General features: G+C 40.2%; 1 protein-coding gene across 1 annotated transcript in view; it reads left to right on the plus strand.

Annotated features, from left to right (window-relative positions):
• Nucleotides 1-11487, plus strand: part of FGF5 (fibroblast growth factor 5) — a 99082-nt gene extending 87595 nt beyond the window's left edge. Inside the window, exon 3 of the mRNA XM_040325081.1 lies at nt 10725-11487. Coding sequence (XP_040181015.1) covers nt 10725-11075 — 351 coding nt within the window. The 3' untranslated portion in view covers nt 11076-11487. The remainder of the gene's footprint in view (nt 1-10724) is intronic.
• The last annotated feature ends 14564 nt before the right edge of the window (nt 11488-26051 follow it).

Here is a 26051-nt window from a genome sequence, read left to right on the forward strand (position 1 = left end):
ACTCAGTAGCTCCACCCGCTGACGAATCCCGCTGGACGTAACGCAAAAACAGAGGGAGGAGCTAGCTACATTTGGATGACATCACCCGCTGCCATCCTGTTATGTGGACGAGTTACTGACTATCAGTCAATATTCGGAGCCTTTTATCATTGGATGTTGTGTGAGTGTGCAATTTATATTTTTTAATAAAGCCTGAATTGTAGTTAGCAGATAGCACCTAATGTACTTCTCATCCACATGTGCAGGTGAGTACCAAGACCCTCGCTGGTATCCACATTTACCCCAAGGTGGCACAGGTGTTTTTGACCTTCTGTTAGTTTAGGGGTCCATCCATTAAGGTGAGCAAGCAATTTACTCTGTGAAGGGTACTGTCGTTTGGTGCCAAATTTTCTACCCCCATGGATATTTATGCTGCACTCTGGGCTTTGTGGTTCCACCTGGAATTACCAGGACTATCTTTTTCTATCAATTTATCATTTTGGACTGGATGTTATCATCTATTGCGCTGTACTAAATTTTGGTGATTTGCTTTGAAGTGATGTGACTGTACTCTAGTGTCCATCTAGCAATAATATTTCTAATTTTGTTAAGTCTTTTTGTTTGCACTGATTGTACCATTTTATTGTTGTTTAAGTGTATTGATGGTCAACATATTAAATCAATTTAATTATTTCCATTCAATTTCAATTATTTTTTAGCATACCCCCTTGGTGTTTGTGAATGTATTTTGTGAGGAACCCCCACATTTACTTCCTAAACTTCTGTAACACATAGTCACTATGACCTGTGAGTAGGTACTGCTGTGTCACACATTTCACAGAGACTGCCTTCTGAACTACAGAGACACTAAGAGGAGGAGTTCATGAGGTGGTGTCAGTGCAGGAATCACTGTTTGCAAGCAGTAAGATACCATGGGATATGTAGTCCTTAGAGATTGAAAGTAAACAGCAAAGAAAAAGCGGCAAAGCATGCAGGGGTTCCAGGAAGTTGTAGAAAGAGGCAGCCAGCAGACAGGCAGAACTCTCAACATGAAAGGAGGTTTTTCAAGTAAGCTCATATTGGATTGTCAAAATAACTATTGTTTGTATTACTTATGAAAATGCTGATATTATAAAATGTAAAGTTGTGAATATAGAACTACTTTGATTTAACAAATAATTTTACGGGCTTAAAGATTAATCCTACCAATGTTGTACTGTAGAGTTTTCACACTCCTTCTTTTTTCTTTTTTTTGAAAGACGCATGAACCTGTATGCTTGTTACTAGATAAAATAAAATAAATCATATTGGCTCACTCACTGATTGACAGCAGTGGGACCCAATGGAGCCAATTAGGTGGAAGAGTCCTGAACAGCCAAGTCTCTCAATACATAGAATGCATTAAAGGGGTTGTAAAGGTTCAGTTTTTATTTTCTAAATAGGTTCCTTTAAGCTAGTGCATTGTTGATTCAATAACAATGTCTTTGTCTGAATTTCTCACTTCCTGTTCCTCCTTAGTAAACTGTTCTGGCTGACTAACCCCCATGGGTGATGGGGCAAGCTTACTGAGGAGAAACAGGAAGTGAGAAATTCAGACAAAGAAAAAAAACATTTAGAAGGGAAATCGAAGGAAAAGGTAAGTGAATCAATAATGCACTAGCTTAAAAGAGCCTATTTAGAAAATAAAAAATGAACCTTTACAACCCTTTAAGAGGAAAAAAACCTTCTGCCTTTAGAACCAATTTCTTTTTTTTTTATATAAAAATAACAAACATGTTATACTTACCTCCTCTGTGCAGCGGTTTTGCACAGCCCAGATCCTCCTCTTCTCAGGTCCCTCACCGGTGCTCCTAACCCCTCCCTCCTGCCGAGTGCCCCCCACAGCAAGCAGCTTGTTATGGGGGCACCCGAGTCCAGTCACAGCTCCCTGTGTCCATTCAGACATGGAGCCGTGTCTCGTTCCTGCCTTCTTTCTCTCCACATTGGTTTTGATTGACGACAGCGAGAGCCAATAGTGCCTTGCTGCTGTCTCAGGGGGGCTAAGGGGGAGATGCACACGGAAGTTTTTTATTTATTTTTATTTATCTTAATGCATAGAATGGCCCGGATTCATGTACATCGGTGTATCTTTGAGCGGGCGTAACGTATCTTATTTACGTTACGCCTCCGCAACTTAGACGGCCAAGTGCAGTATTCTCAAAGCACTCCGTAAGTTGTGGCGGCGTAGCGTAAATAGGTCAGCGTAAGCCCGCCTAATTCAAATGTGGAAGATGTGGGCGTGTGTTATGTAAATGTTATGTGACCCCACGTAAATGACGATTTTTACGAACGGCGCATGCGCCGTCCGTGGACATATCCCAGTGTGCATTGCTCCAAAGTACGCCGCAAGGACGTATTGGTTTCGACGTGAACGTGAATTACGTCCAGCCCTATTCACGGACGACTTACGCAAACAACGTAAAATTGTCAAAATTCGACACGGAACGTCCATACTTAACATTGGTACGCTGCATGTACGCCTCATATAGCAGGGGTAACTTTACGCCGGGAAAAGCCTAACGTAAACGGCATATCTGTACTGCCTCGGCTGGGCGTACGTTCGTGAATTCGCGTATCTAGCTGATTTACATATTTCTAGGCGTAAATCAGCGTACACGCCCCTAGCGGCCAGCGTAAATATGCAGTTAAGATCCGAAGGCGTAAGAGACTTACGCCGGTCGGATCTAATACAAATCTATGCGTAATTGATTCTAAGAATCAGGCGCATAGATACGACGGCTCAGACTCAGAGATACGATGGCGTATCTGGAGATACGCCGTCGTATCTCCTTTGAGAATCTGGGCCAATGACTTTAGAATCACTTAGTTAATAAAGATGCAAGCTTTCAGGATACCTAGATCCCTTTCTCAGGCTTTATGTATGTAGAAAGCCTGAAGAAGGGATTTAAGTTAACCCAAACTTTCTGCATTGTTCTGTATTCATATAAAGTGCTAATAGTACTTTTCCACTGCTGAAATATGCCTGTAGCAGAACTGTCTTCATTTCATTCAGAACAAGTCAAGAGCCCATTACACAACAAAATGATACCTTCATCAATGATCTACCATGAGCACATTTTAAAGTCTTAATTATGTCTTCTACAGAATGATTTATGTCAAGGGCACTAAGTAAAATTAAATTAAACCATCCACCTTCTGGTTAATTATCACGGAAAGGAAGAGTGCTGTAAGTGGATTCCAATTAGACTGGTTACAGTCCAAGGTTACAAAGTGCAATTCCTCAGCTTATAAGAAGAAACACAAATAATGGAGAAACTTGACCCAAATGTTTAATGATCTTGGATCTAAACAATAAGATAAAGCAAAAATGACATCTGTTCTTTCTTTATGGTTTGGCAGCAAATTATTTCATGGTCTAATTATTTCTAAATACCTATGTGCTTTATAAAAGCTCATAGTATAATTGTCATGCAGCCATGCTTCTAATCTGTAAATACAGTTTAATAAATAAGCATGATGGCCAAGAAGACAAAACAATGCATAGTAATGAGCATCTCTTACAAAAAAAGGTAATTTACCATAAGAGTATTTTTTGGTAGCAAGGTTAAACTATGTTTGGTTAACTAATTAAACATTAAAAATACAGATAATGATATCAAAACGTAATATTTTTACTAAACAAACATTTTAACCAATAAACCTAAATAATTTGACAGATTTCATCATAATGATCCCTAAATATTTGTCTGTGGATAGCTAAAATGTAGGAAAGAAATGATTTATATTCTTAAATACTGTATACTGTATATTCAAAATCCCTCAAATCTAAACATTGTCTTTACAGTTTTATTTCAAATTGTAATATAAAATAAAACTATCTTTAATTAAATGATGCACTGCATTTATGTAGAGTAAATCCGATATGTAATTTAAAGTGGAACTAAGGGAAAAGTAAAAAAAAAAAAAATCAAATATATGCTGCAATCTGTTACTAGCATGAACACAACAGGTCACCCCCTGTAACATAGCTGTATTACCTTCCAGTTAATACATGCCAGAAGACCCATTTCTCCACTTCCTGCAAAACGATGACAACATTGGTAAATCAGTAGTGAAATTACACAGCACCACTGTCACCCAGTGGACATTGGATATGGTAGTTATAGGTAGACAATTTGTATGCAGTTAAAGCCATCGTTTTTTATCTTCTTCTTTTAGAAAATAAATTTAGTAGAGATGAGCTGAATGTTCAGTACAAATGTTTAAACTGAACATTCCCTGTTTGGATGTTCATCTGAACACCAAAAGTTTAATAATAAAGTGATTATAAGGCTTCATGTATTTTTTTTTTAAATAACAAACATGTCATACTTACCTCCACTGTGCAGCTCGTTTTGCAGAGAGTGGCCCCGATCCTCGACTTCCGGGTTCCCCCTGGGTCCTCCTCGTATCAGATAACCCCCTAGGAGAAGCACTCTCCTGGAGGATACTTTGTGGGCGCGCTCCCGAGTCCAGCATTTGTATCCATAGACACGAATTCCAGACTAGGCTCCGCCCCATCATTGGATATGATTGACAGCAGCGGGAGCCAATGGCTGCTCTGCTATTAATCTATCCAATCAAAAGTCGGGACCCTGAGCAGAGAGGGAGAGCATGTCCCCGCCGAGTGAATGAAGGGGCTCAGGTAAGTAAAACGGGGGCTGGGGGGCTGGTCACTGCCAGAAGTATAGGATGTATTAAGGTGAAAAAACACAAACCTTTACATCCCCTTTAAGATCAACACTAGACTCATCTAAGATGAGAAGAATAACTGGCCGTTCTGTTTACAATCAGGACAAAGTGGATGGGACCTGTCATTTTGCCAGCAATTTAAAAAAAAAAAAATTTAAATTTGCAAAGGCAAGTTCAAGTCCATAAAACAGTAATGCAAAAATGACCGTGCACCAGTATATAAAGTACAATCACTACTCAGCTAATAACTTAAGACTCTATACGAACGTCAACAAAACTTCCAAGTATACATTCATGTAAACCAGATCTTCTGGAATATTGTAATCAGTAAATGGTTAAACAATCTTATGAACCCCTTGCCAGAAAGCTCTTAACTTAGGGCATGACCAAAAAACATGCAGAATTGTCCCGCATTCCCCCTGGCAGCGCCAACACCTATGTAAAAAGGACAGAGTCCGATACCATTGAGAGAGTATCTTAAAGTTTGCTTTCTGTATTTTCGTGCATTTTGAAGATTTAAATGAAAAAAACAAAACAAAGACTACTGTTATAATGCTATTGATGGACGACATCTTATAAAGTACTTTATAGTATCACTTTATTGCTATAAAAGATAAAAGCTAATGATGACATTGTGAAAATTCCAGTGTACTTATTCCATTGCCACATAAAAAATCTGCATCACAGTGATTTTTATTTTAGCAGATCATTGCTACAGTTTTGCAGCATGTAGCAGTGATATAGTAACTCGATTTTATATTTTTATTATTACGCATGCTATTTTATGTAATTTTTCTGACTTACACTACAAGAATAAACAAACTTATCATTTAATTGTTTTTGACAATGTTTTTACTTAGCACTTCCAAAGCGTAAAATATTTTACAGATTGCATATTGTCATTTCTTATGTATAACAGATGTTTTGTGTTGTAATGGCTCCTGTACACACATGTAAAGCAAAGCAACTATTAAACATGGAAAATTAGTAAAACTCTGATGTCATTTGTGTTTTTCTGTGAGGGTTAGCATAGTCATGCAGAGCTTAAGCTGTTTTGGATAACAAATAGGTTAATTCGTTTGATCATGGAAATCTGCATCTTCTAAAATATTTCTTCCATGCAATGAGTCCGTAAGCTTGTCTAAGATTATGTTACAGAGCCCCCAATCTGAGGTCATCATGACTAATCCAAACAAGTTCCATGGCATTCCCTGACTGTTTTATGTTTTCTTCCTGCTAAAAGTTTATTTACTCAAAAGGAAGTTTATGGAGAATAAAATAATGCCCATACTGATAATCCTATAATCCATTAATGTCACTGAGGGTGCCAGTGGAAATATGGTATTGAACAGGTGCGGTTTTATTTTAGCCGTTCACATCACTAGCACATTTTACATCTAAGTTCTACCCTCTTTGATTTGTATTAATTGGGGGTATATTACAATAAAATACAATGTGCATTTTATTATGAGACAGTATGTTTGAAATATATAAGTGTTTTACTGTTTCTCTTTTACTATCATAACCAACAATATTATCTATATCTATATTATCTATGTCATGGCTTTTTTAAAGTGCTCATTCTAACAACCATGGAGTTGTGGAGGTTTACATTAACCACCCTCTTACCAGCCATTGTACTAAAGTGGCCACTAGGGTGAGCAGTTATGTAAGTGAACGTTTTAAAACACCCTTTTGCTTACTGTTGATGCGTGTGCTCGGCAAATGCCTGTGGTCTCGCTATTATCAGCCAGAGAAGATCAGAGGAAATCATGAGCTAAATGCACAGAGCTAATTAGAGTGGCTCTGTGCCTTGTAATTGCTGTGATGCCCAATCACAATTATAAACACTACTACTACTTACATTCAAGAGCTTGCCCTTTCCTTCACAAATAAAAGAAGGGGAAGAAGAAGATTTGTGTCTGATCGCAAGACCAGAGAAGAGCAAGGCAGCAGAGGAAAGGCTGGTGATCACTAGGTAGCAAACTGGATTATAAAATGTTACCAAAATAAATCTAGGGTTTGCTAAAGGTACACAAGAGCAAAAAACATTTGTGAAGGAGATCCCGCTTATATGGAGAAGGGTATAGAGTGTAACCTCTCTGTATTTCTACTCAGGGGTTCTACAATGGGGTCCTATTTTGAGTTTAACATTGAGAACGCCTTTAGGCTCCAATCACACCTGAGCATATCAATTTACTGTGGTTTTTCAGGCATTTTCTTTAAGCTTTTCTGTAGCTTTTTTTAGGCTTTGTCAAACCATTCTAAAAGTGTATTACAAGCCTTTTACAGCTTCAAGCATTTTTGTTTAGCCAATAGAAAGCACTATGAGGAGGAGAGGGAGAGAGAAAATAAGGGGTGAGGAGCTGCAATTTGAGTAGAAAACGCTCATATAATGCTTGGAAAATGCTCAAGTTAGGTGTTTCTATTGAAGTCTAATGCCGTGTACACACGACCGTTTTTCATGATGAGAAAACTGCCATTTTTTAGATTGGTCGTGAAAACTGGTCATGTGTATGCTCAATCGCAGTTTTCTCGATGCGAAAACTGCCTGCAAAAAATAAGAAAATGCTCTATTTTTTCTCGTCGTTTTTCCCGTCGTTCTTTTTCATGTGCATGCTCAGAATCAAGTATGAGACGGGAGCGATCGTTCTGGTAAAACTACCGTTTGTAATAGAGATAGCACATTTGTCACGCTGTAATGGACTGAAAAGCACAAGGCTGAAAAGTGCAAATTGTCACTCACCAAACTTTTACTAACACGAGAATCAGCAAAAGCAGCCCAAAGGGTGGCGCCATTTGAAAGGAACTTCCCCTTTATAGTCCCGTCGTACGTGTTGTACGTCACCGCGCTTTGGTCGGACGTTTTTTGCATGAACGTGCGTATGCAAGTCAGGCTGGAGAGGAATCACGTTGTGAAAAAAAAGAAGTTCATGTACTTTTTTTTGCTTCAGGCGACAGAACGTTCAGATATGAACAGGGGCCATTGAAATGAATGGGATTTGGCTTGTTGAGCATTTTAGAGCTTCAAGCTTCAAGCAGAAAATTGCTCATGTGTGAACAGGGCCTTATTGCAATCAACACATTTATTGTAAAGTTTTCTTATATTGTATAGAACATAAGTAAAAACCCTTAAATTTCTTAAAATATAAATAGCTGGGCAAAAGTGGAATCTTCAATGAAAATTTGATTTTCATCCAATCAAATCATGTGTCTCAAATGCAAGAAAAAATAGCTTTAATAAAATTAAGCAATCTGACTAAGTGTAGAATGGCTTCATTGTAATTACTGATAAATAAATGTTCAAATCTTTCAAGCAAATTGCAGGTATTAAATTATTTCATTATTTAACAAAGGGCCATAATGAAGAGACTGAAGGTCATCGCTTGCAAACATTATCATTGTTAAAAATCGGTAAGGCAGATGTCTTCTGGCCCCAAGCCACAGAATGTACAAAGAGGAAACATGATACAGATGAGTCTGGAAAGCACGCTATATTTTGTCTTTTAATGATCACAAATTAGGCAAAGTATCATTTTACACTTCAGAGGATGCATAAGGCACACTATTTCCAATAAAAACTGTTTAAGGCTGGTGTGAATGCCTGTTGAATTAGCACTGCATAGTAATTGTCAATGTAATTGTTGTTCATTCTTCCCTGCCTTTAGTTTTATATTACCTTTTGAGGGTGGTTACAATGTAGATAGAGCTTAATTCATGAATGGTTTTCATACTAATGTACTCAAGTAAAGGTGAGATTTATACTAAAAGGGTACAAACAGTAACACACTTCTTGCTGTAAAAGCAAGGGAGATATTCACCTTTAAAGACGTCATGTAAAAAAAAAAATCTATGCTACAGTAAAAGAAAATGTATAATGAGACATTGTGGTATGAAAAGCTGCAAATATTGTTTGATCCCTGGTGGTGTAAAAGTTTAAGAATTACTGATTTAAACATATTGCTAGTTTATATTCTAGTAAAGATTATATAGTTTCTAAAAGTGATCATTTAAGGAGTGTTTAAAAAAAAAAAATCTAGGTAATGTGTAAATTACAGATTGTGTAAAAGGGGCTTAAGAAAAATTATTTTTTTATTCTACAGATGTGTGTATTTTTACATGTGAGAGTCGATTTATTAAAGGAACATTTTTCACTTTATGCTCACTTTAGAAGCCCAATGTTTCCTATATGGTTTCAATTCCCCTGTTAAAGACAGGGTATTAAAAGTAAAAACAGGCTACGGTGAAAAAATACTACCTGCTTCATATCTGTGAAGATTAGACATGTGCATTTGTTTTCGTCTGAATGCATTTTCATCCGAATTTCAGGTATTTTCATTAATTGTTTTAACAAACGAAAACGAAAGCACAGAGAGTGAAAACCGAAAGATCCGACATAAACAAATGCTTTATTTTCATTTTCGTTGCGGTCGAATGTGCCTAACCTTAACTCTATTAGTCCAATAGTATTCTATATAAAGAGAAAAGATTTGACATAGAGAGAAAAGATTCGACATAGAGAGAAAAGATTTGACATAGAGAGAAAAGGTTTGACATTTTTTTAAGATTCTGTCAAATCTTCATTTTTTTTTTTCTTAGAACATTCGACAGACACCATAAGCCTTCAATGACAGATTTGACATAGAGAGACATGAAGATTTGACATAGAGAGACATGAATATTTGACATAGAGAGACATGAAGAGTCGAAATATTTTTTTTTTTTTTAAAGATTCTGTCAAATCTTCTTTTTTTTTCCCTTAGAACATTCGACAGACACCATAAGCCTTCAATGACAGATTCGACATAGAGAGACATGAAGATTCGACATAGAGAGATATGAAAATTCGACATAGAGAAACATGAAGAGTCAAAAAAAAATTATTCTGTCGAATCTTCTTTTTTTTTTTTTTTAGAACATTCGACAGACACCATAAGCCTTCAATGACAGATTCAACCTTAATTTGGATTTTCGGACGAATGCATTTTTTTAACGAAAAACGAAATAAATAAAAACGAATTTCGGGAGTAACTAAATAAATTTATTTTTCGGACGAAAACGAAATTACGAAACAAAATATTTCAGTGTGCACATGTCTAGTGAATTAGTAAATCGTATGTATACAATGTAACTTTTCACTGCTCCTTCATACAACATTGGTCTGCGCGGGATGATTTACTAAAGAAGTAAAGACTGTTTACTTTGCAATATGAATGTTTACTTTAGAAGATAAATGTTCACATTTGTCAGTGAATGTTTATTCTGGTGAGTGAATGTTCACATTAAGAAATGAATATACACTTAGAAGGAGTAGAGACTGATCACTTTCCAAAATTAATGCTCACCTTATATTAGCGTACATTGTGACGCTATACGCAATCGAGCGAGATGACAGCTCTCACACACAGCTGGGACACGTTGCAGGATCCAGGGACAAGTTAAGTAACTTCCCCTGTATCCTGCAATGCGATCCCGAGTGTGGCTTGGGGTTGCCGCTTTTGGTATGTAAAATTCACCCCGAGCCTTACTCAGGAATACCGCTAGGCAGGTTAAAGTCTTAACTTCTTAGTAAATCAACCCCACTGAGTTGGCCAACTCACTGAAAACAATGCTCTCACTCTCTTTAGCTAATATCTTGTCAACAGTTGTTAAGCAGGGAGGTAGAATGAAATACATAACTCTTTTTAGTCTTCCTTTGAGTCTTTGGATACAATACAATAACAATAACAATAATTTCAATACAATTGATTTAACAGCAATATAATTTAACTTTGAAATGCATTTTTGGGACAGATTGGTGCTTCATTAACAGCAACATCAGAACACTTATGAAATATCACTCAGCAATCCTTGGCTCAAAGGAAGAGCAGGTAGACTGACATATGTATACTGTATATAAAGTGTCCTACAATATTCCATACACATCTGTGTATGAAAAAATAAATGTAGACTATGAATCTGCCTTTCCTGATTTGTTAATTTAACTAATATTTTATTTGTCTTTTGTTTTTCAGCCTAAATTTACAGATGACTGCAAATTTATGGAAAGGTATCAGGAAAACAGCTATAACACCTATGCCTCAGCTACTTACAGAACTGAAAAAACAGGGAGAAGGTGGTACGTGGCTCTTAATAAAAGAGGCAAAGCCAAAAAGGGTTCTAGCCCAAGAGTGAAACCTCAGCATATATCAACACACTTTCTCCCTAGGATCAAGCACATAGATCCTCCTGAACTATCATTTACTGTAACAGTACCCAAAAAGAAAAAGACTTCACCTATACCTGCCAAACCCAAAACCGTGAAGCCACCACCGAAGAAGGGCAGTAGCCCTGTTAGATACAGACTAAAGTTTCGCTTTGGATAATTTGTGACTTGTGTCCAGTCGTGGTAGAAATATTCTTACTGTGCTGGCAGTGTGACAAATATAGCACAGCAGTGGGTTCATCCTTCTATAATATAACCAATGAGATTGCCCACATCTAAATTCTGGTTAGGGAAGTGGATTATTTGATAGCGGGTTTGAGATTTCTCAGTGAGTGCAATACAACGGTTCAGGTAAACTTCCAAAAACTGTGGGAAGACAGTCTTTGGGAAATAACTTGATGTACTAAAGTATTTATCATATGATTGCAAGAGGAGTATGAAAGACTGCATATGACTATGTTAAACCTCATATAAATGTATTAACCCAAAGTGATAACTAACACTCCAGGTACATAATTACTTTTATGTAGCACATTTGAAATACAAAATAAATATTTGATAAATTTACAGTGGAAACTTTTAAGTCATTATTGCTAATTATAACAAATGTTTGGTAAACGATTGGTATTTTATAAATACACATTTCACCACAACAAATACTGTATAGGGAACTATTTATCACAATTTAAATGAGAAATTTGCAAATTTTTTGTCCAATATTCTTTGGTCAGCATTTACTCTAAGGCCCCTATCACACTGGCGGAGTTCCACTCAGCAGGGGATATGTCCTCTGATCCCCGCTGAGCAGGCACATGACAGGTCCGTGTCCGCTCTGATGATGCAGAGTGGACATGGACACATCCCGCTGTCCTCTATGGGCTGTCAGATGGAAACAGACTGCCTGTTCATTTCCATCTGACTGTCATCCAAACCACCAGATAGATTTTTAGTGGAGTGGTTCAGATAGGATGTTGGCAGCTGTCAATGGACACAGGTTCGCTGACATCCGCCGCTCCATAGAGCGCAATGGATGGTCTGATCAAGTCTGTGTAAAAAACAATGTGAAAGGGACCAAAGTATCAGACAAAATTCGAGGAAATGTATCCAAGATTTGTCTAGTTAAAATTGCACAGGGAAAGATGTTTTCTGTAACATTCACCCTATGTAAGAAAAAGGTGAAAGTAACCACCCGTATACATTCATCTGATTATTTTCTGATATATATATATATATATATATATATATATATATATATATATACAAGGTGTCTTTAAAAAGTTTCTGCACTTTTATATTTTCATGGAAATGGTGAGGGGGGAGGAGTAATTAATCGTGTCTAATGCTGGCCCGACACTATATGAAAAATCAGCTGAACCCATTTTTGAAAATGGAACATTCGGCCGTGAGCGAAAATGATAGTGCCATGTAATGACCGATAAATTGTTCAGTGGACATAAATTAATGCATTTTTTGTTGTTTTTTATACATATACTTAGTGCAGACAGTTTAGACGGGAAACACATTGACCTTTCAATTTATAGTTTGTTCGGCAGAAAATTTCCAAACTTGTCCTTCATTTTTTCAGCTCAAAAACATCCCAGCGATTAACGATTTTGTGCCCAGTAACTGGCCGAAAAACAAACAAACTGTTTAAATGACCGAATTTCAGAAGTTTTTCGTATAGTGTATGGCCAGCATTAGAGTGTCATGTGACTAGTCTGTCTGACAATCTGGCTAACTTTGCAGTCTAGTATAACAGTTGTTATACTGTGGTAATGATGGCTGCAAAACTTAAAAAAAAAGTGGAGCAACTTTTTGAAGAACCCTCATATATACATATCGATCAGCCATAACTTTATGATCATTGATAGGTTAGGTGAATAAATGTATTATCTCTTTCAAATGGCATCAGAAAATCAGTGTAATATATTAGGCAGCAAGTAAATATGTTGTCCCTGAAGTTAATGTGTTGAAAGAATAAAAATATTAGCATTGCAATTTATTCTGTATAGGGCTGTGTAGCTGCAGATCAGCCAGGGTGCCCATTCTGACCCATGTCCACAGCCAAAATCACCTACTATGAGCATCAGAACTGGACCATGGAGCAATGGAAGAAGGTAGGTTGGTCTGATGAATCACATTTTCTTCTGTGGATTCCATAGATCGTTTCCATCATGTGGATGGCTGGGATTGTGTGTGCGTCACTTACCTGAGGAAGAGATGGCATCAGGATGCAGTATGTGAAGAATGCAAGTCAGCTGATGCAGTGTGATGCTTTGGGCAATAATCTGCTGGGAAACCTTGAGTACTGCCAATTCATGTGGATGCTACTTGAAACATACCACCTACCTAAATATTGCTACTGACCAAGTACACCCCTGCAAGGAAACAGTATTCCCCAATGGCAGTGGCCTCTTTCAGCAGGATAGTGCACCCTGCCAAACTGCAAAAATAGTTCAAGAATGGTTTGAGGAACACAACAATGAGTTTGAGATGTTGACTTGGCCTCCAAATTTTTCAAATCTCAGTCCAATCAAGCATATAATAGATGTGCTATAAAAACAAGTCCCACCTTGCAACTTACGGGAGTTCAAATGATCTTCTACTGACAGCTTGGTGTCAGATACCACAGCATACTTTCAGAAGTCTATATGCCTTGACAGGTCTGTTTTGGTGGAAAAAGGGGACATTTATTATTACAAGCTGATCAGTGTGTATGTGTGTGTGTGTATATATATATACAGTATATATATATATATATATATATATATATATATATATATATATATATATATATATATATATATATATATATATTTATATATTTATTTACTTATTTGTTTTTGTTTACAAATCTAAAAAAAAGTGTGCCCCCTCCAGGAAATAAACAGGCATAGGGCGGCTGATATTATAGGAGCCATGAGCATTCAGCCCTATGCTATGTATGTACTAGTCCACACTGGTTTAGTCCAAATATGGGTTCTCTGGCCACATAAAACCATGCCATGGGAATATCCCCATTGCTCAAACTGACCCTGCTTTTTCTTCCTCTTAACTGTCAACACTGGAAGGCACTATGGGACACTTTCTGACATCACTGAATATTTACTGGAAGGTAAATATTAGCAAAAAACAGAAAAATGTATAATTTGGTGTGGATGTTTTTATTACTGCCTTAGGCTGGGTTCATGATATGTGCAGCCGCGGGGCACGGCAGGGGGTCCATTGCATCCCCCGTTCACCATTGTAGGTCCGAATTAGGTGCGAATTTTGGGCTGAGTTTGGACCCGAAACTGAGTCAAAGACGCACAGGACTCTTCTGCTTTGTGCTCCGTGGCTGCCCTGGAGATGTGTGAACCGGCTCCATTGAGAACCAGTCACAGTCTCCTGTCATGCGAATTGTATGCAAGGAAATCCACATGCCATTCTCAATAGTGTGAACCCAGCCTTAGATTACCTACACCCTTTGAGAGTGCCAAACAGCCCAGAGGGGACATTCATTTTGGGAGGGCAGAGCACCCTCAAATGCTGAAGGCCATGAAGGATTGTTTCAACATAGCAGGGGCGCTGCACATTCGTGCCCCCATGCCCGACTGATTGAGCACTGTGGGAGGGAGGCATGCTATTTTTTTATGTGTTTATTTAACAAAAAAGTTAACCCTCTAAGAGCCATTGCTAGCAGATTTTCCAGCCAGGAAAATGCTGTTCTTAACATATACTGCACATGTTAGATTTGATTGCAATTCATAGGAAGCTGCATTTCCCTGGTGCACATTCAGCCTATTGTTGCAAATCAAAACAAATTAAATGGGCAGTTATTTCTAAGAACAAGCCTATTTTACATATTCAAATATTGACATTCTTAAGATTGATTAGTAGTGATCACACCTAAGCTGACCCCATTCCTGGAAAAGGAAGACAGCAAGCCAAAATAGGAGCATAATGAAACTCTGAATACTGGATTGGGAGCATTTCACAAATTGTATATGCTTTGGGGCACAATATGAACAATACTGTTAGTAGATATAACTGGTTTTAGGAGAAAGGACTTGTTTAAAGTATGAGTTTACTTTTGAATCAAAAATGCTATGGGTTCCCCCACTTCCCTAGTATGTATGTATCTAGTATGCCCCAAACAAAATACTGCCTGGTGGAGGTCCACTTGATAGAAGGGAAATGGGGGGACCCATGCATGGCTTTAATCACAAAAGCAAATCTGTTATTTAATTTACAAATGGGTACAAGAAAACAAAAGTGAAGTGTTCAAACTACACTCATCTCCATGTTAATAATGTCCTAAGCCAAGGTCTGTAAATTACAATGAGATCTACGTGTGGAACTGTATGTAACTTATGAAACCACCCAGCGCTGGAGATTAGCTTCATACAAGTCTTGTATGATTAATAGGCATGAGTTCTGTTCTACTTTCTTACAATTCCAGATTCACAAATCACTGGGCGTATATAATAGGGACTATACACCAACTCTTTGTACAATTTAACTAAAGGAAAGCATGTAATTTTTTGTTTGCCGTTAATTACTTTCAACATGAATTGCAAGTAATACCTCACTGGCTATGACAAGAAGAGTGTCTATAAGTTCAAATCACCAAAGCATAAAGCATACAGTATTTTTTTCTGTGAATTATTTGCTTTATTTTACTTTTCTTTTAAAAAAAATGTTTTTCATCTAAACAAAGGGCCAAATCCTCAAAAGAGATACGACGGAGTAACTGCTGTTACTCCGTTGTATCCCTGTTCCTAACTATGGAACTGATCCACAGAATCAGTTTTCCATAGTTAGGCAGAAGATCCGGCATGTGTAATTGAATTACACTGCCGAATCTTAGGATGCAGTACCGCATCCGCCGCTGGGGGCATTTTGTGTCGAAATGCCGCCTCGGGTATGCAAATTAGCACTTACGGAGATCCACAAAGCTTTTCAGCTTTGTTTTTTCTCCGTAAGTATTAAGTTGCATACGCAAAATTAGGGCTGCTTTTACAAGGTGTAAAGTTAGTACACCATGTAAAAGCAGACCCTTCTGTCTAGCGGCGCGTTTTTTTTTCGAATTTGAAATTTTTTTTTCGCGCCGTATCTTTTTTTTTTTTCGACGCAACTTTATTGACCCGTCGCAATCCACAAAGCCCGACGTAACGTAATTTCGCGCTATGCACGTCGGGAAAATGACGTCACGAGCATGCGTAGTACGGCCGGCGCGGGAGCGCGCCTCATTTAAATGGGAATCGCCCCCATGAAATGAGGAACGCCTTGCGACGGCGGAATTTAAGTTACACGGCCAGAAATTTCTAGGTAAGTGCTTTGTGGATCGGGCACTTAGGTAGAAATTTTAAGGCAGTGTAACTTAAATTAGAAATTCGCCGTTACGCCGGGTCTTTGTGGATTTGGCCCAAAGTCTTCATCACATGAATTAGCTTTGTTTATCGCATGTAATTATATTATGGATACTTGCAGGATTTTGTATGTAAAAGTTGATTCACAAAGATAATCATGTGTGCTTAACCCCCTCTTATCTATTAAGGAGCACAGAAAATGAAGATAAAATAACACTTCAAAAAGAAAAAGAAAAATCACCAAAACATAAAAAGTAAAGACTTTCGGTGGTCATATTTGACCACCGAAAGTCTTTACTTTTTATGTTTTGGTGATGCACCTATGCCGTATAGGAAAAACTATTATGATATAAGGTTGCCAGCCCATTCAAAATAACTCACACAGCCTAGTGGATTGCTATTAATGCATGAGGTATATCTATATACCAGTGAATATAGAGCATACAAGAAGAAAACACATGGCAAAGAGAATCTTAAACACACTAGTGACTTCTCTTGGTAATCCTGGAGAAGAAAATTTCCAAATGTCTAAAATGGAACAATAATTACTCTTGGTTCTGGGGCATAAAATCCCTTTAAAAGTATACTATTATGTGTGCTTTTAAACTTTAAATGACGTGCCCTGCTGGTTTAAAAGCTTTTTGCCCAATTAAAAATTACTATTGTTATGTCATGTTTCCATTATAAATGAGTCACAAGAGGGATGAGATGCAAAGCAAAACGAGACAGTGAACGAGTAAATGTGACTTATTAATCACAAAGTTGTTTAGTATTTTTAATACATTCCTGCTAATGCAGATTTATAATGTGGGAGATGTCTGATTGAAAGAGAAACAAGACCTATTATGATGATATATCATGTAACATTCATCACTGTCATAGCCAATTAACAAACATTTCCATGCTTTTGCTCTGAGAAGCTGTCTCCTGGGATGCCTGTGTGAGACATACTGCACAGACATTCCTTCGTGCAATATTGAAAATGATTGTCAGGAACATGCTGCATGCTGAAAGAATATGTGATAATTGGGAATCACTATATCTGCCTTTACTTTCAACAACTTCTTCTATTGTGCTTCAGACTGAGTCTTGTTGTATAGTATACAGTTAACTAGCCAAGACATTTTCGAGTGGCTCTAAAGAATAAGCATTATATCATGTTTCTAAAATGTAGTTGCTTTATAGGGATGATTGAATATGCCCAGGTTTGGTTTGTGGGGTAGAGTTAGTTGAATCTTGCATAAAGTCCACAAAACCCCAACTTAAAGTGTTACTAAGCCCAGATTCTGCATTCACTATATCTGGTCTCCCACAGTACACAGATCATGCAAATGCAATAGTTTTAGTAAATTTATACTGATAAATACCTTTTTTTCATCAGCTGTATATAGCAGTTAGAGCAGTCTTGTGACTTCTATCAGTGTGTGCTGATAGATTGTGGGAGGAGCTTTTATTTCTTCCCACGATTGTCCTATCAGGCTTCAAGACCCCTGATCCTGTGTCTGGACATGTCCAGACAGTGCTGATTGGCCCTGTGCTGATCACATACACCCCCAAGAAAAAAAAACTCTCTAGCAATACACACCAAACTGGGCAGCCTGACTTTGCTCTATAAATATGAGGTTATTTTTTGGAGTCTGTGGAAGAAGTAGATAATCAAAGAAGACAGGATCAAATAGCCTTTTTACACAATGCAGAGGATTAACTCATTGTTTTACTGCATATGCAGACTGGTTTTACTGTTGTGGGTTTAGTAACACTTTAATCATTCACCTGGGGTGGCATCTTTATTGTTAACCTAGTGTTCCATATTTTAATAAGCCCAACTCCACATACCACATTACCCACCACCACATATTTGTGGGGAAGAGACCCTTGTCCTCTTAACATTGGAATAAGCTGCTTTGTCAATGCAGGTGTTTGGAGGCTGGCAGTGGGTTATAGTGGAGGAGGATGACAGGGGGTGGGGTGTTAGCAAGGTGGCAGTGGGGGTGCCAGATGTGATGAGGATGAACATGACAGAAGGTAGGGTGTAAGCAAGCTGGCAGTGGTATGCCAGGTGTGATGAAGATGATGATGACAGGGAGTGGAGTATTAGGAAGGTTGCAGTGGGGTACCAGGTGTGATGAGGATGAGGATGACAGGGGTTAGGTTGTTAGCAAGGTTGCAGTGGGGTGCCAGGTTTGAGGAGGATGAGGATGCCAGGGGGTAGGGTGTTAGCAAGGTTGCAGTGGGGTGCCAAGTGTGATGAAGATGAGGATGGGAGGGAATGGGGTGTTAGCAAGGTATTAGAAGGGTGTCAGGTGTGATGAGGATGACAGATGGTGGGGTGTTATTAAGGTTGCAGTGGGCTGCCAGGTATTATGAACATGAGGATGAGGATTACAGGGGGTGGGGTTTTAGCAAATATCAGTGGGATGCCAAGTGTGATGAAGATGAGGATGACAGAGGGTGGGGTGTTAGCAAGGTATCAGTGGGATGCCAGGTGTATCAAAAATGAGGATGAGGATTATAGGGGTGGCGCATTAGCAAGGTATCAGTGGGGTGCCAGGTATGATGAACATGGGGATGACAGGATAAAGGACTTATCAAAAACTTGTGTTATTTATGTTTTCACTCTTTTGGTAAATGAATAGGGGTACTACGTACTCCATATTCATTCACATGGAGGGGCAGAATCTTGGGGCACCTTGGTTAAAGGGGCTCCAGATTCCAATAAGCCCCCACCCGCAGACCCCCACAACAACAGGTTAGAGTTCTGGGTGAGACGCCCTTGTCCCCATCAACATGGGAGCAAGGTGCTTGGGGGGATTGAGGGCATGTGGCCTGGTATGGTTCAAAAGGGGGAGCTTGCTCGCCCCTCCTTTCCCCCCAAAGGGCCTGGTATGGTAATGTTTTTATTGCATTCTACACTTATCCACTCTATTCACTGGTTGTTGAGGACACCTGCGGCCCTGCTACTTAACACTGAAGCTACTAAACGTATTTTACACTAGGGTTAAATACGTTACACAGGGGATAACACATCAGGGTACAGTGCACATCAGGACACGGTACAGGGCACTGCACATCAGGGTACAGAGCCCAGCACATCAGGGAACAGGGCACATCACATCAGGGTACAGGGCACAGCACATGAGGGCCCATCAGAGCATATCGGGGCACACCACATTGAGGCACAGCACATGGGGTATATCAGATCACATCAGGGCACATGGCACATCAGGGCACATGGCACATGGCACATTATGGGTCGAACTACTCTATCACTCTTATGCAGACGATACGCAACTGTATTTTCGCATCTGCAACAAAAAGGATCATCATCTCAGTTTAGAGAAATGTCTCTCTTTGATAGAAAACTGGATGACTAAGAGTTATCTTAAACTCAACAGTTCAACAAAAAAAAAAAAAAAAAAAAAAAAAAAAAAAAAAAAAAAAAAAAAAAAAAAAAAAAAAAAAAAAAAAAAAAAAAAAAAAAACAAAAAAATAAAAAAAAAAAAAAAAAAAAAAAAAAAAAAAAAATAAAAAAATAAAAAAAAAAAAAAAAAACTGAACTCCTATGTTTCACGCCAGCCGAAAGAGTCAACTGGCAACAACCTGGACACCCCCGCCCATTCTGGGCCAAATCATCACCCCTAGCTCCAAAGTCAAAAGTCTCGGGGTCATCTTCGACACCTTCATGACAATGGACGCACAAATAGGGTCAGTAGTCAGCGGAGCGCACCATCTGTTGCGCCTACTACGCAGACTTAATCGTTTACCAACCAGCATGCAGAGTAGCGCAGGAAGCATGTGTAATAAGTTCTCTTTAATGTCACTCTGCTACCCGGCAGCCTCTCCTCTCTTCTCGTCCATCCCAGATGATGTCACAAGCAAATGGGGATGGACGAGAAGAGAGGAGGGGCCACCAGGGAGCAGAGTGACATGAGAGAGAACTTATTGCATATGCTTCCTGCGCTACTCTGCATGCTGGCTGAATCTCGATCTACCCGTCAGGCGCCAGCTGTCGGCGATTAATGGGTAGATCGCTGTGGACCTCCGATGCAGATTAGGCGGCCGCTGTAACCAGCCCATCGGCCCACCGAGAAACTCCCGATGGCCAGTCCATCCCTGCCCCCTGTTGCAGCGGCGCCGGCGCCGCCCCTGCACCCACTGCCGCCTCGAGGCCTGGCCTCAGTGGCCTTGTCTGGAATCCAGCCCTACTCACAGGTAACCTATGTTGCTTTCACATCCACCTCTAATTGAAATTGACTCATCACTATTAGTGTGCTTCATGGTAACCTATATTGCTTTCAACATCTGTAGCCATGTCCATATTATTGTGTAATTTATTTTGCTCTATATTGTTTTACTAAATTATAGGCTGATCTTACTATTTACAGCTCTGCCTTCCTGCCCATCTTGCAGTCTGCCTATTAATGGCCGCTCAGACCTACTTTGCATTGTTCCAGGTGAAGTCTCTGTCAGGAACTCAGCACTGCGTACTGTATGTAGCTAAAGCTACATGCAGTTTATACAGTGCTTAGAGACACTGCAACACGTATTGAAGGAAATACTTAATTTAGACCAGCTTGGTCCAAATGAACTATTTAAAGTGACAGGAAACATGGAAATTAGATTTAACAGCGCATCTCCTTGCTCCCCTTTACCTACAAACTCCTTGAATGCTTGGTCTACAACCACCTGGGTTACCACCTCACTGAGAATACTCTTCTTAATCCCCCTTCAGTCTGGATTTTGCCTGCAACAATCCACAAAACCTGCTCTCCTAAAACTCACAAACAATTTAATAATGGCTAATACTAATGGTCACTACTCTGTACTCTTGTACACACGACCGTTTTTCACGACGCGAAAATTTGCATTTTTTATATTGGACGTGAAAACCAGTTGTGTGTATGCTTCTCGACGAAAAAACTGGCCACAAAAAAATTTAAACCAGCTCTCTTTTTTTCTCGTCGTGTTTCCCATCAGTCTTATTCTCGTCGCAAAAAACGGTTGTGTGTATGCTTTTCCGAGGGGAAAAAAACACGCATGCTCAGAATCAAGTATGCAGCCCAAAGGGTGGCACCATTTAAAAAGAACTTCCCCTTTATAGTCCCGTCGTACGCGTTGTACGTCACCGCGCTTTGGTCGGACATTTTTTGCATGAACGTGTGTATTCAAGTCAGATTGGAGAGGAATCACGTCTGGAAAAACTTTGTTTTTTTCCTGTCGAGAAAAATGGTCGTGTGTATGAGGCATTACTGTTGGACCTCTCTGATGCCTTTGGTACAATTGATTACCCCTCCTCTGAAAAAAATGTCATTCCTTTGGTCTCCATGACTGTATTCTTCGTTGGTTCTTATCTTACCTATCCCACTGCACCTTCTGTGTTCCTCTTTCAGGGTCCCCCAAGGTTCTGTTCTTGGTCCTCTCTTATTCTCGATCTACACCTCCTCTCTGGGTCAGCTGTGAGCCTCCAATGGCTTTCAATACTCTCTGCTGACGACATCCAAATCTATCTCTCTACCCTCAGCTCACTCCATCTGTCTCCTCACACATCACTTATTTACTGTCAGACATATCATTCTGCATTTCACACCACTTCCTCCAAAACCAAGCTTATAATATTTACTCCCCCAGGTGCCTCTCCCCCAGCTTCTCAAGATCGATAGCATAACTATTAGTCTGTCCCGCATATCAGGGTGCTGAAAGTAATCGTGGACTCTGAACCCTCCTTTTGCTCCCATATCCATTCACTGCCCAAATCTTGTCACTTCAACCCCTGCAACATCTCCAAAGTACACCCCTTCTTAGCCAATGACACCATAAAGCTTCTAATTCACCCCCTGGTTAGCTCTCACCTTGACTACTGAAATTCCCCCTTGTTGTATTACCTTTACATTAGCTATTCATCCATTCAATCAATCATGAATGCTGCTTCCAGACTCATCCACCTAACCAACCCTTTAGTGTCTGCTACCCCTTTCTGCCAATCCCTCCAATGGCTTCTCCATGACTAATGAATAACATTCTAAATACTAACATCAACTTACAGAGCCATCCAACTCTGCCACAGCTACATCACCAGCTTTGTCTCAAAATACGAATTATCAAATAATTTTCTTCATTCCTCCCAATATAACCTGCTCTTTAGCTCCCTCATTACCTCCTCCCATGCTTGCATCCAGGACTTCTCCAGAGCCTCTCCCACCCTTATATGAGAGATACTATCCACAAATATTGTTCAGTGGCTGTTGCACAAGAATATGTTGTCTACTACATTGTGATTCACAGTAATGTAGTCCAATATAGCACTGCATAACAACTAACTCTCCCTAAATTACTCCAACACACACTGACAAATGGTTCCCAGCCTTTTATAGCAAAGAGGCTGACTTATCAAAATTCCTATCCATTATCTTACTGACCTTTCCAAGCCATCTGATTTAAGTTTAAAGGCCAGAAAGTGCATTAATGGTTGCTGCATCCACAAACCACAAATGAGCTGAGTCCACCTCAAGCCTGTGCTTGACCCAAATCTCATCTCTAATCTGTTAAAAAACATGAATATCATTTTTTTATTCCACAGCCAATAATCTAAAAGAATAGAGCACACCTCTCTATAAAAGAGTGGGCTCCCAGCAGCCATATTGTCAGTGTGTGTTGGAACTGGTTAGCAAAAGGTGATACATATGTGCAGGGAGAGATACTTTAATCTGTGTTATACAGATTTTCAGTGTGGTAAGCTACATAACCTTGTGTACCCCCCTGTATTCACAGTTAGGGCTCTTTCACACTGGGCGGATCAGTAATGATCCGCCCCGTGCACCACCGCTTGCTCAGTGGGGATCGCTCCGTTGATCCCAGGTGAGCCAGTGGATGACAGGGCAGTCCCCGCACACTGTGCAGGGACCACCCTGTCTTTTCTCCGCTCCCCCCTATGGGGGATCGGATGAACACGGACCGTATGTCCGTGTTCACCCGATCCGATCCGCCAGAAGGAAGGAAAAGTAGGTTTTTCCACCGTCACACTTTGGCGGATCGGAGCGGGTCGGATGTCAGCGGGCATGTCACGCTGACATCCGCGGCTCCATAGAGGAGCACGGAGTGCCGTACAGGTCCGCCAAAAAAACTGACAGACGGACCTGTACAGGCGCTCCGTGTGAAAGAGCCCTTACTGTACATATACATATCTGTCCTTCTTAGGAATCTTTTTTTCAACTCTTTTTTATGTACAGTAAAACCTTGGATTGCAAGCATAATTCATTCCGGAAGCATGCTTGTAATCCAAAGAACTTGTATATCAAAGCAAATTTTCCCATAAGAAATAATGGAAACTCAAATGATTTGTTCCACAACCATTTATTTATAAGTCCTTCAGTTTATAGTACATATAAAAAGCCTGGCAGCACCAATTCCCAACCACAGCGCCACCTGCCTGGAGTTTGCATGTTCTCCCTATGCCTGCGTGGGTTTCCTCCCACACTACAAAGACATACTGGGAGCTACATTGGCCCTAGTATGTGTATGAATGTGAGTTAGGGAGCTTATGTTGTAAGCTCCTTGGGGGCGGGGCCTTGGTGTAATGGAAATAGATGACTGATCATTATCACATGGCCTACCTGTTGGATTGGTTCTGCAGACTCCTCTTCTCCATGGCCGATACCTGCAGGTTTCCTGCCAATCCCCTGGACAGGTTTGTTGGTGGCGGGGGTCCTCTGGGCTTCTATGGTCTTCTGTTGAGACACCAATTACACAGCGAGACCCTTTATCGCCATAGCAACAGTGAGACCCCTCCCCATAACCCAGAAATTGTGGGGAGCCCCCTCTAAGAAAATGTGCCCCCCCCCTCTGCAGCTTTGAGAAGGTTTGTGGTTTGCGGGGACTCACCTTAGGAAGGTCTAGTATTCATAGACATTCCCTGTCTGCTCACATTCACAGCACATTTTACAGCTATTCATACTTGGGAGTAAAGGAGAGAAAGAACTTTCGTCCAACATTTCCATAAAAAAAAACACAGTACACATGTCTGCCGCTTCTAAAAAATGGAAAATATGGTGGAACACGGAATGCCACAGGGACAACTTTCTACCATATCAGTCTCCGATCACATCTGAGCGTTCCGGTAATGCGCAAAGAAATTGGGGCATACAAGTTTCCACGCAATCCCGGAACATGCAAAAATATGTGCCTCACGCTTGTAGTGTCATTTATTGTAAATGTCCCCCAAACGTGAGACCCCAATACAAGAAATGTGACAAAATGCGTGGGAAATAAAACAAAGCGGAATGCTTCAAAAGCTACTTTGTCACACTTGTGGGGCATAGGGCAACGCACTGAAATCAATGGGGGGCGCTATGCTTGTTGGGTGTTTGCCATCCAGGTATATGTCAGAGGTGTGTCTGGGACCTTTATCATTTCACAAAATATGGAATGCTGGGAGAGCAGAAATCAGCAAAAATCTCCACCAGTAACTGAGTGCTCCCCCCCCATAGCCCAATGTGTAATGTGCTGCACCCTCTTTTATACTGAGTACCCACCATCCGCCGCATATCAGATAAAAGCTAAAATAGAAATAAAGACAAACATTTTTTTTCATTTACAATCGAGTAAGGGGGGACTATCAGGTTTTATCTGCCATCTGTGTCCCGATTGGGGGATTTACCTTCACTTCCTGTCCCATAAGCAAAACAGGAAGTGAGAGAAATCCCCCAAAGTGACATCATCCCTGGGTGTCACCAGAACTAGTGTCCCCATTGGAAGATTTCCCCTCTTATTCCTGTTCTGGTGACAACCCAAAATCTGGGATTTTCTTTCACTTTTGTTGGTAAATAGAAAGAACAAATCTCCCTAAAGGGGGCACAGACATCAATAAAAACCTGACAGGGGTTCTAATCCCTCTCCACCAACACTTACTATAAAAACATTTTCCATTATTTATAATTTAACATATGGGGAGAAATGGGAAAAAAACATAAGAACAATCATAGCAGCGGTTACGCCGCTTGATCGTTCTTATAGGCGGTGGGAGGGGACATCCCCCCTCCCGCCGCCATCTGGTGCTTCTCTGGGCTCGGGGGCCCGGAGAAAGAATCGTCCAGCGCCGGATGGGAAGCATAGAGATGACTGGTGACCAGATGGTCACCAGTCATCTCTATGACCGTCGGAAACCTGGGCACGATGTGATGACGTCACGCCCGGGTACCCGGAAGTAAACAAAGCGAACGCACACGTAAGCCCCTCCCATGTATGAAAACGCTGTTCAAACCACATAAGTGAGATATCGTTGCGTGCGTTAGAGCGTGTTCAACAATTCTAGCACTAGACCTCCTCTGTAACTCTAAACTGGTAACCTGTAAAAAAATTCAAAGCGTCGCTTATTATTATTATTATTATACAGGATTTATATAGAGCCAACAGTTTGTGCAGCGCTTTACATCAGGGAAGACAGTACAGTCGCAGTACAGTCACAATAAAAATCAATACAGGAGGGATCAGAGGGCCTGCTCGTTAAAGCTTACAATCTAGATGGAGATTTTTAACCACTTAAGGACCTCCTACCGACCATATACGTCGGCAGAATGGCACGGCTGGGCACAGGCACGTACAGGTACATCGCCTTTAAGAGCCCAGCCGTGGGTCGCACGCGCGCACCGCCGACGCATGCACGCGACCCGGTCCGAAGCTCCGTGACCGCGCCCACGGGACCCGCGGACCTGATCGCCGCCGGTGACCTGCGATCGGTCACAGGAGCTGAACAACGGGGAGAGGTGAGTGTAAACACACCTTCCCCGTTC

The sequence above is a fragment of the Rana temporaria genome, chromosome 1 (assembly GCF_905171775.1).
Source record: "Rana temporaria chromosome 1, aRanTem1.1, whole genome shotgun sequence".
Taxonomy (NCBI): domain Eukaryota; kingdom Metazoa; phylum Chordata; class Amphibia; order Anura; family Ranidae; genus Rana; species Rana temporaria.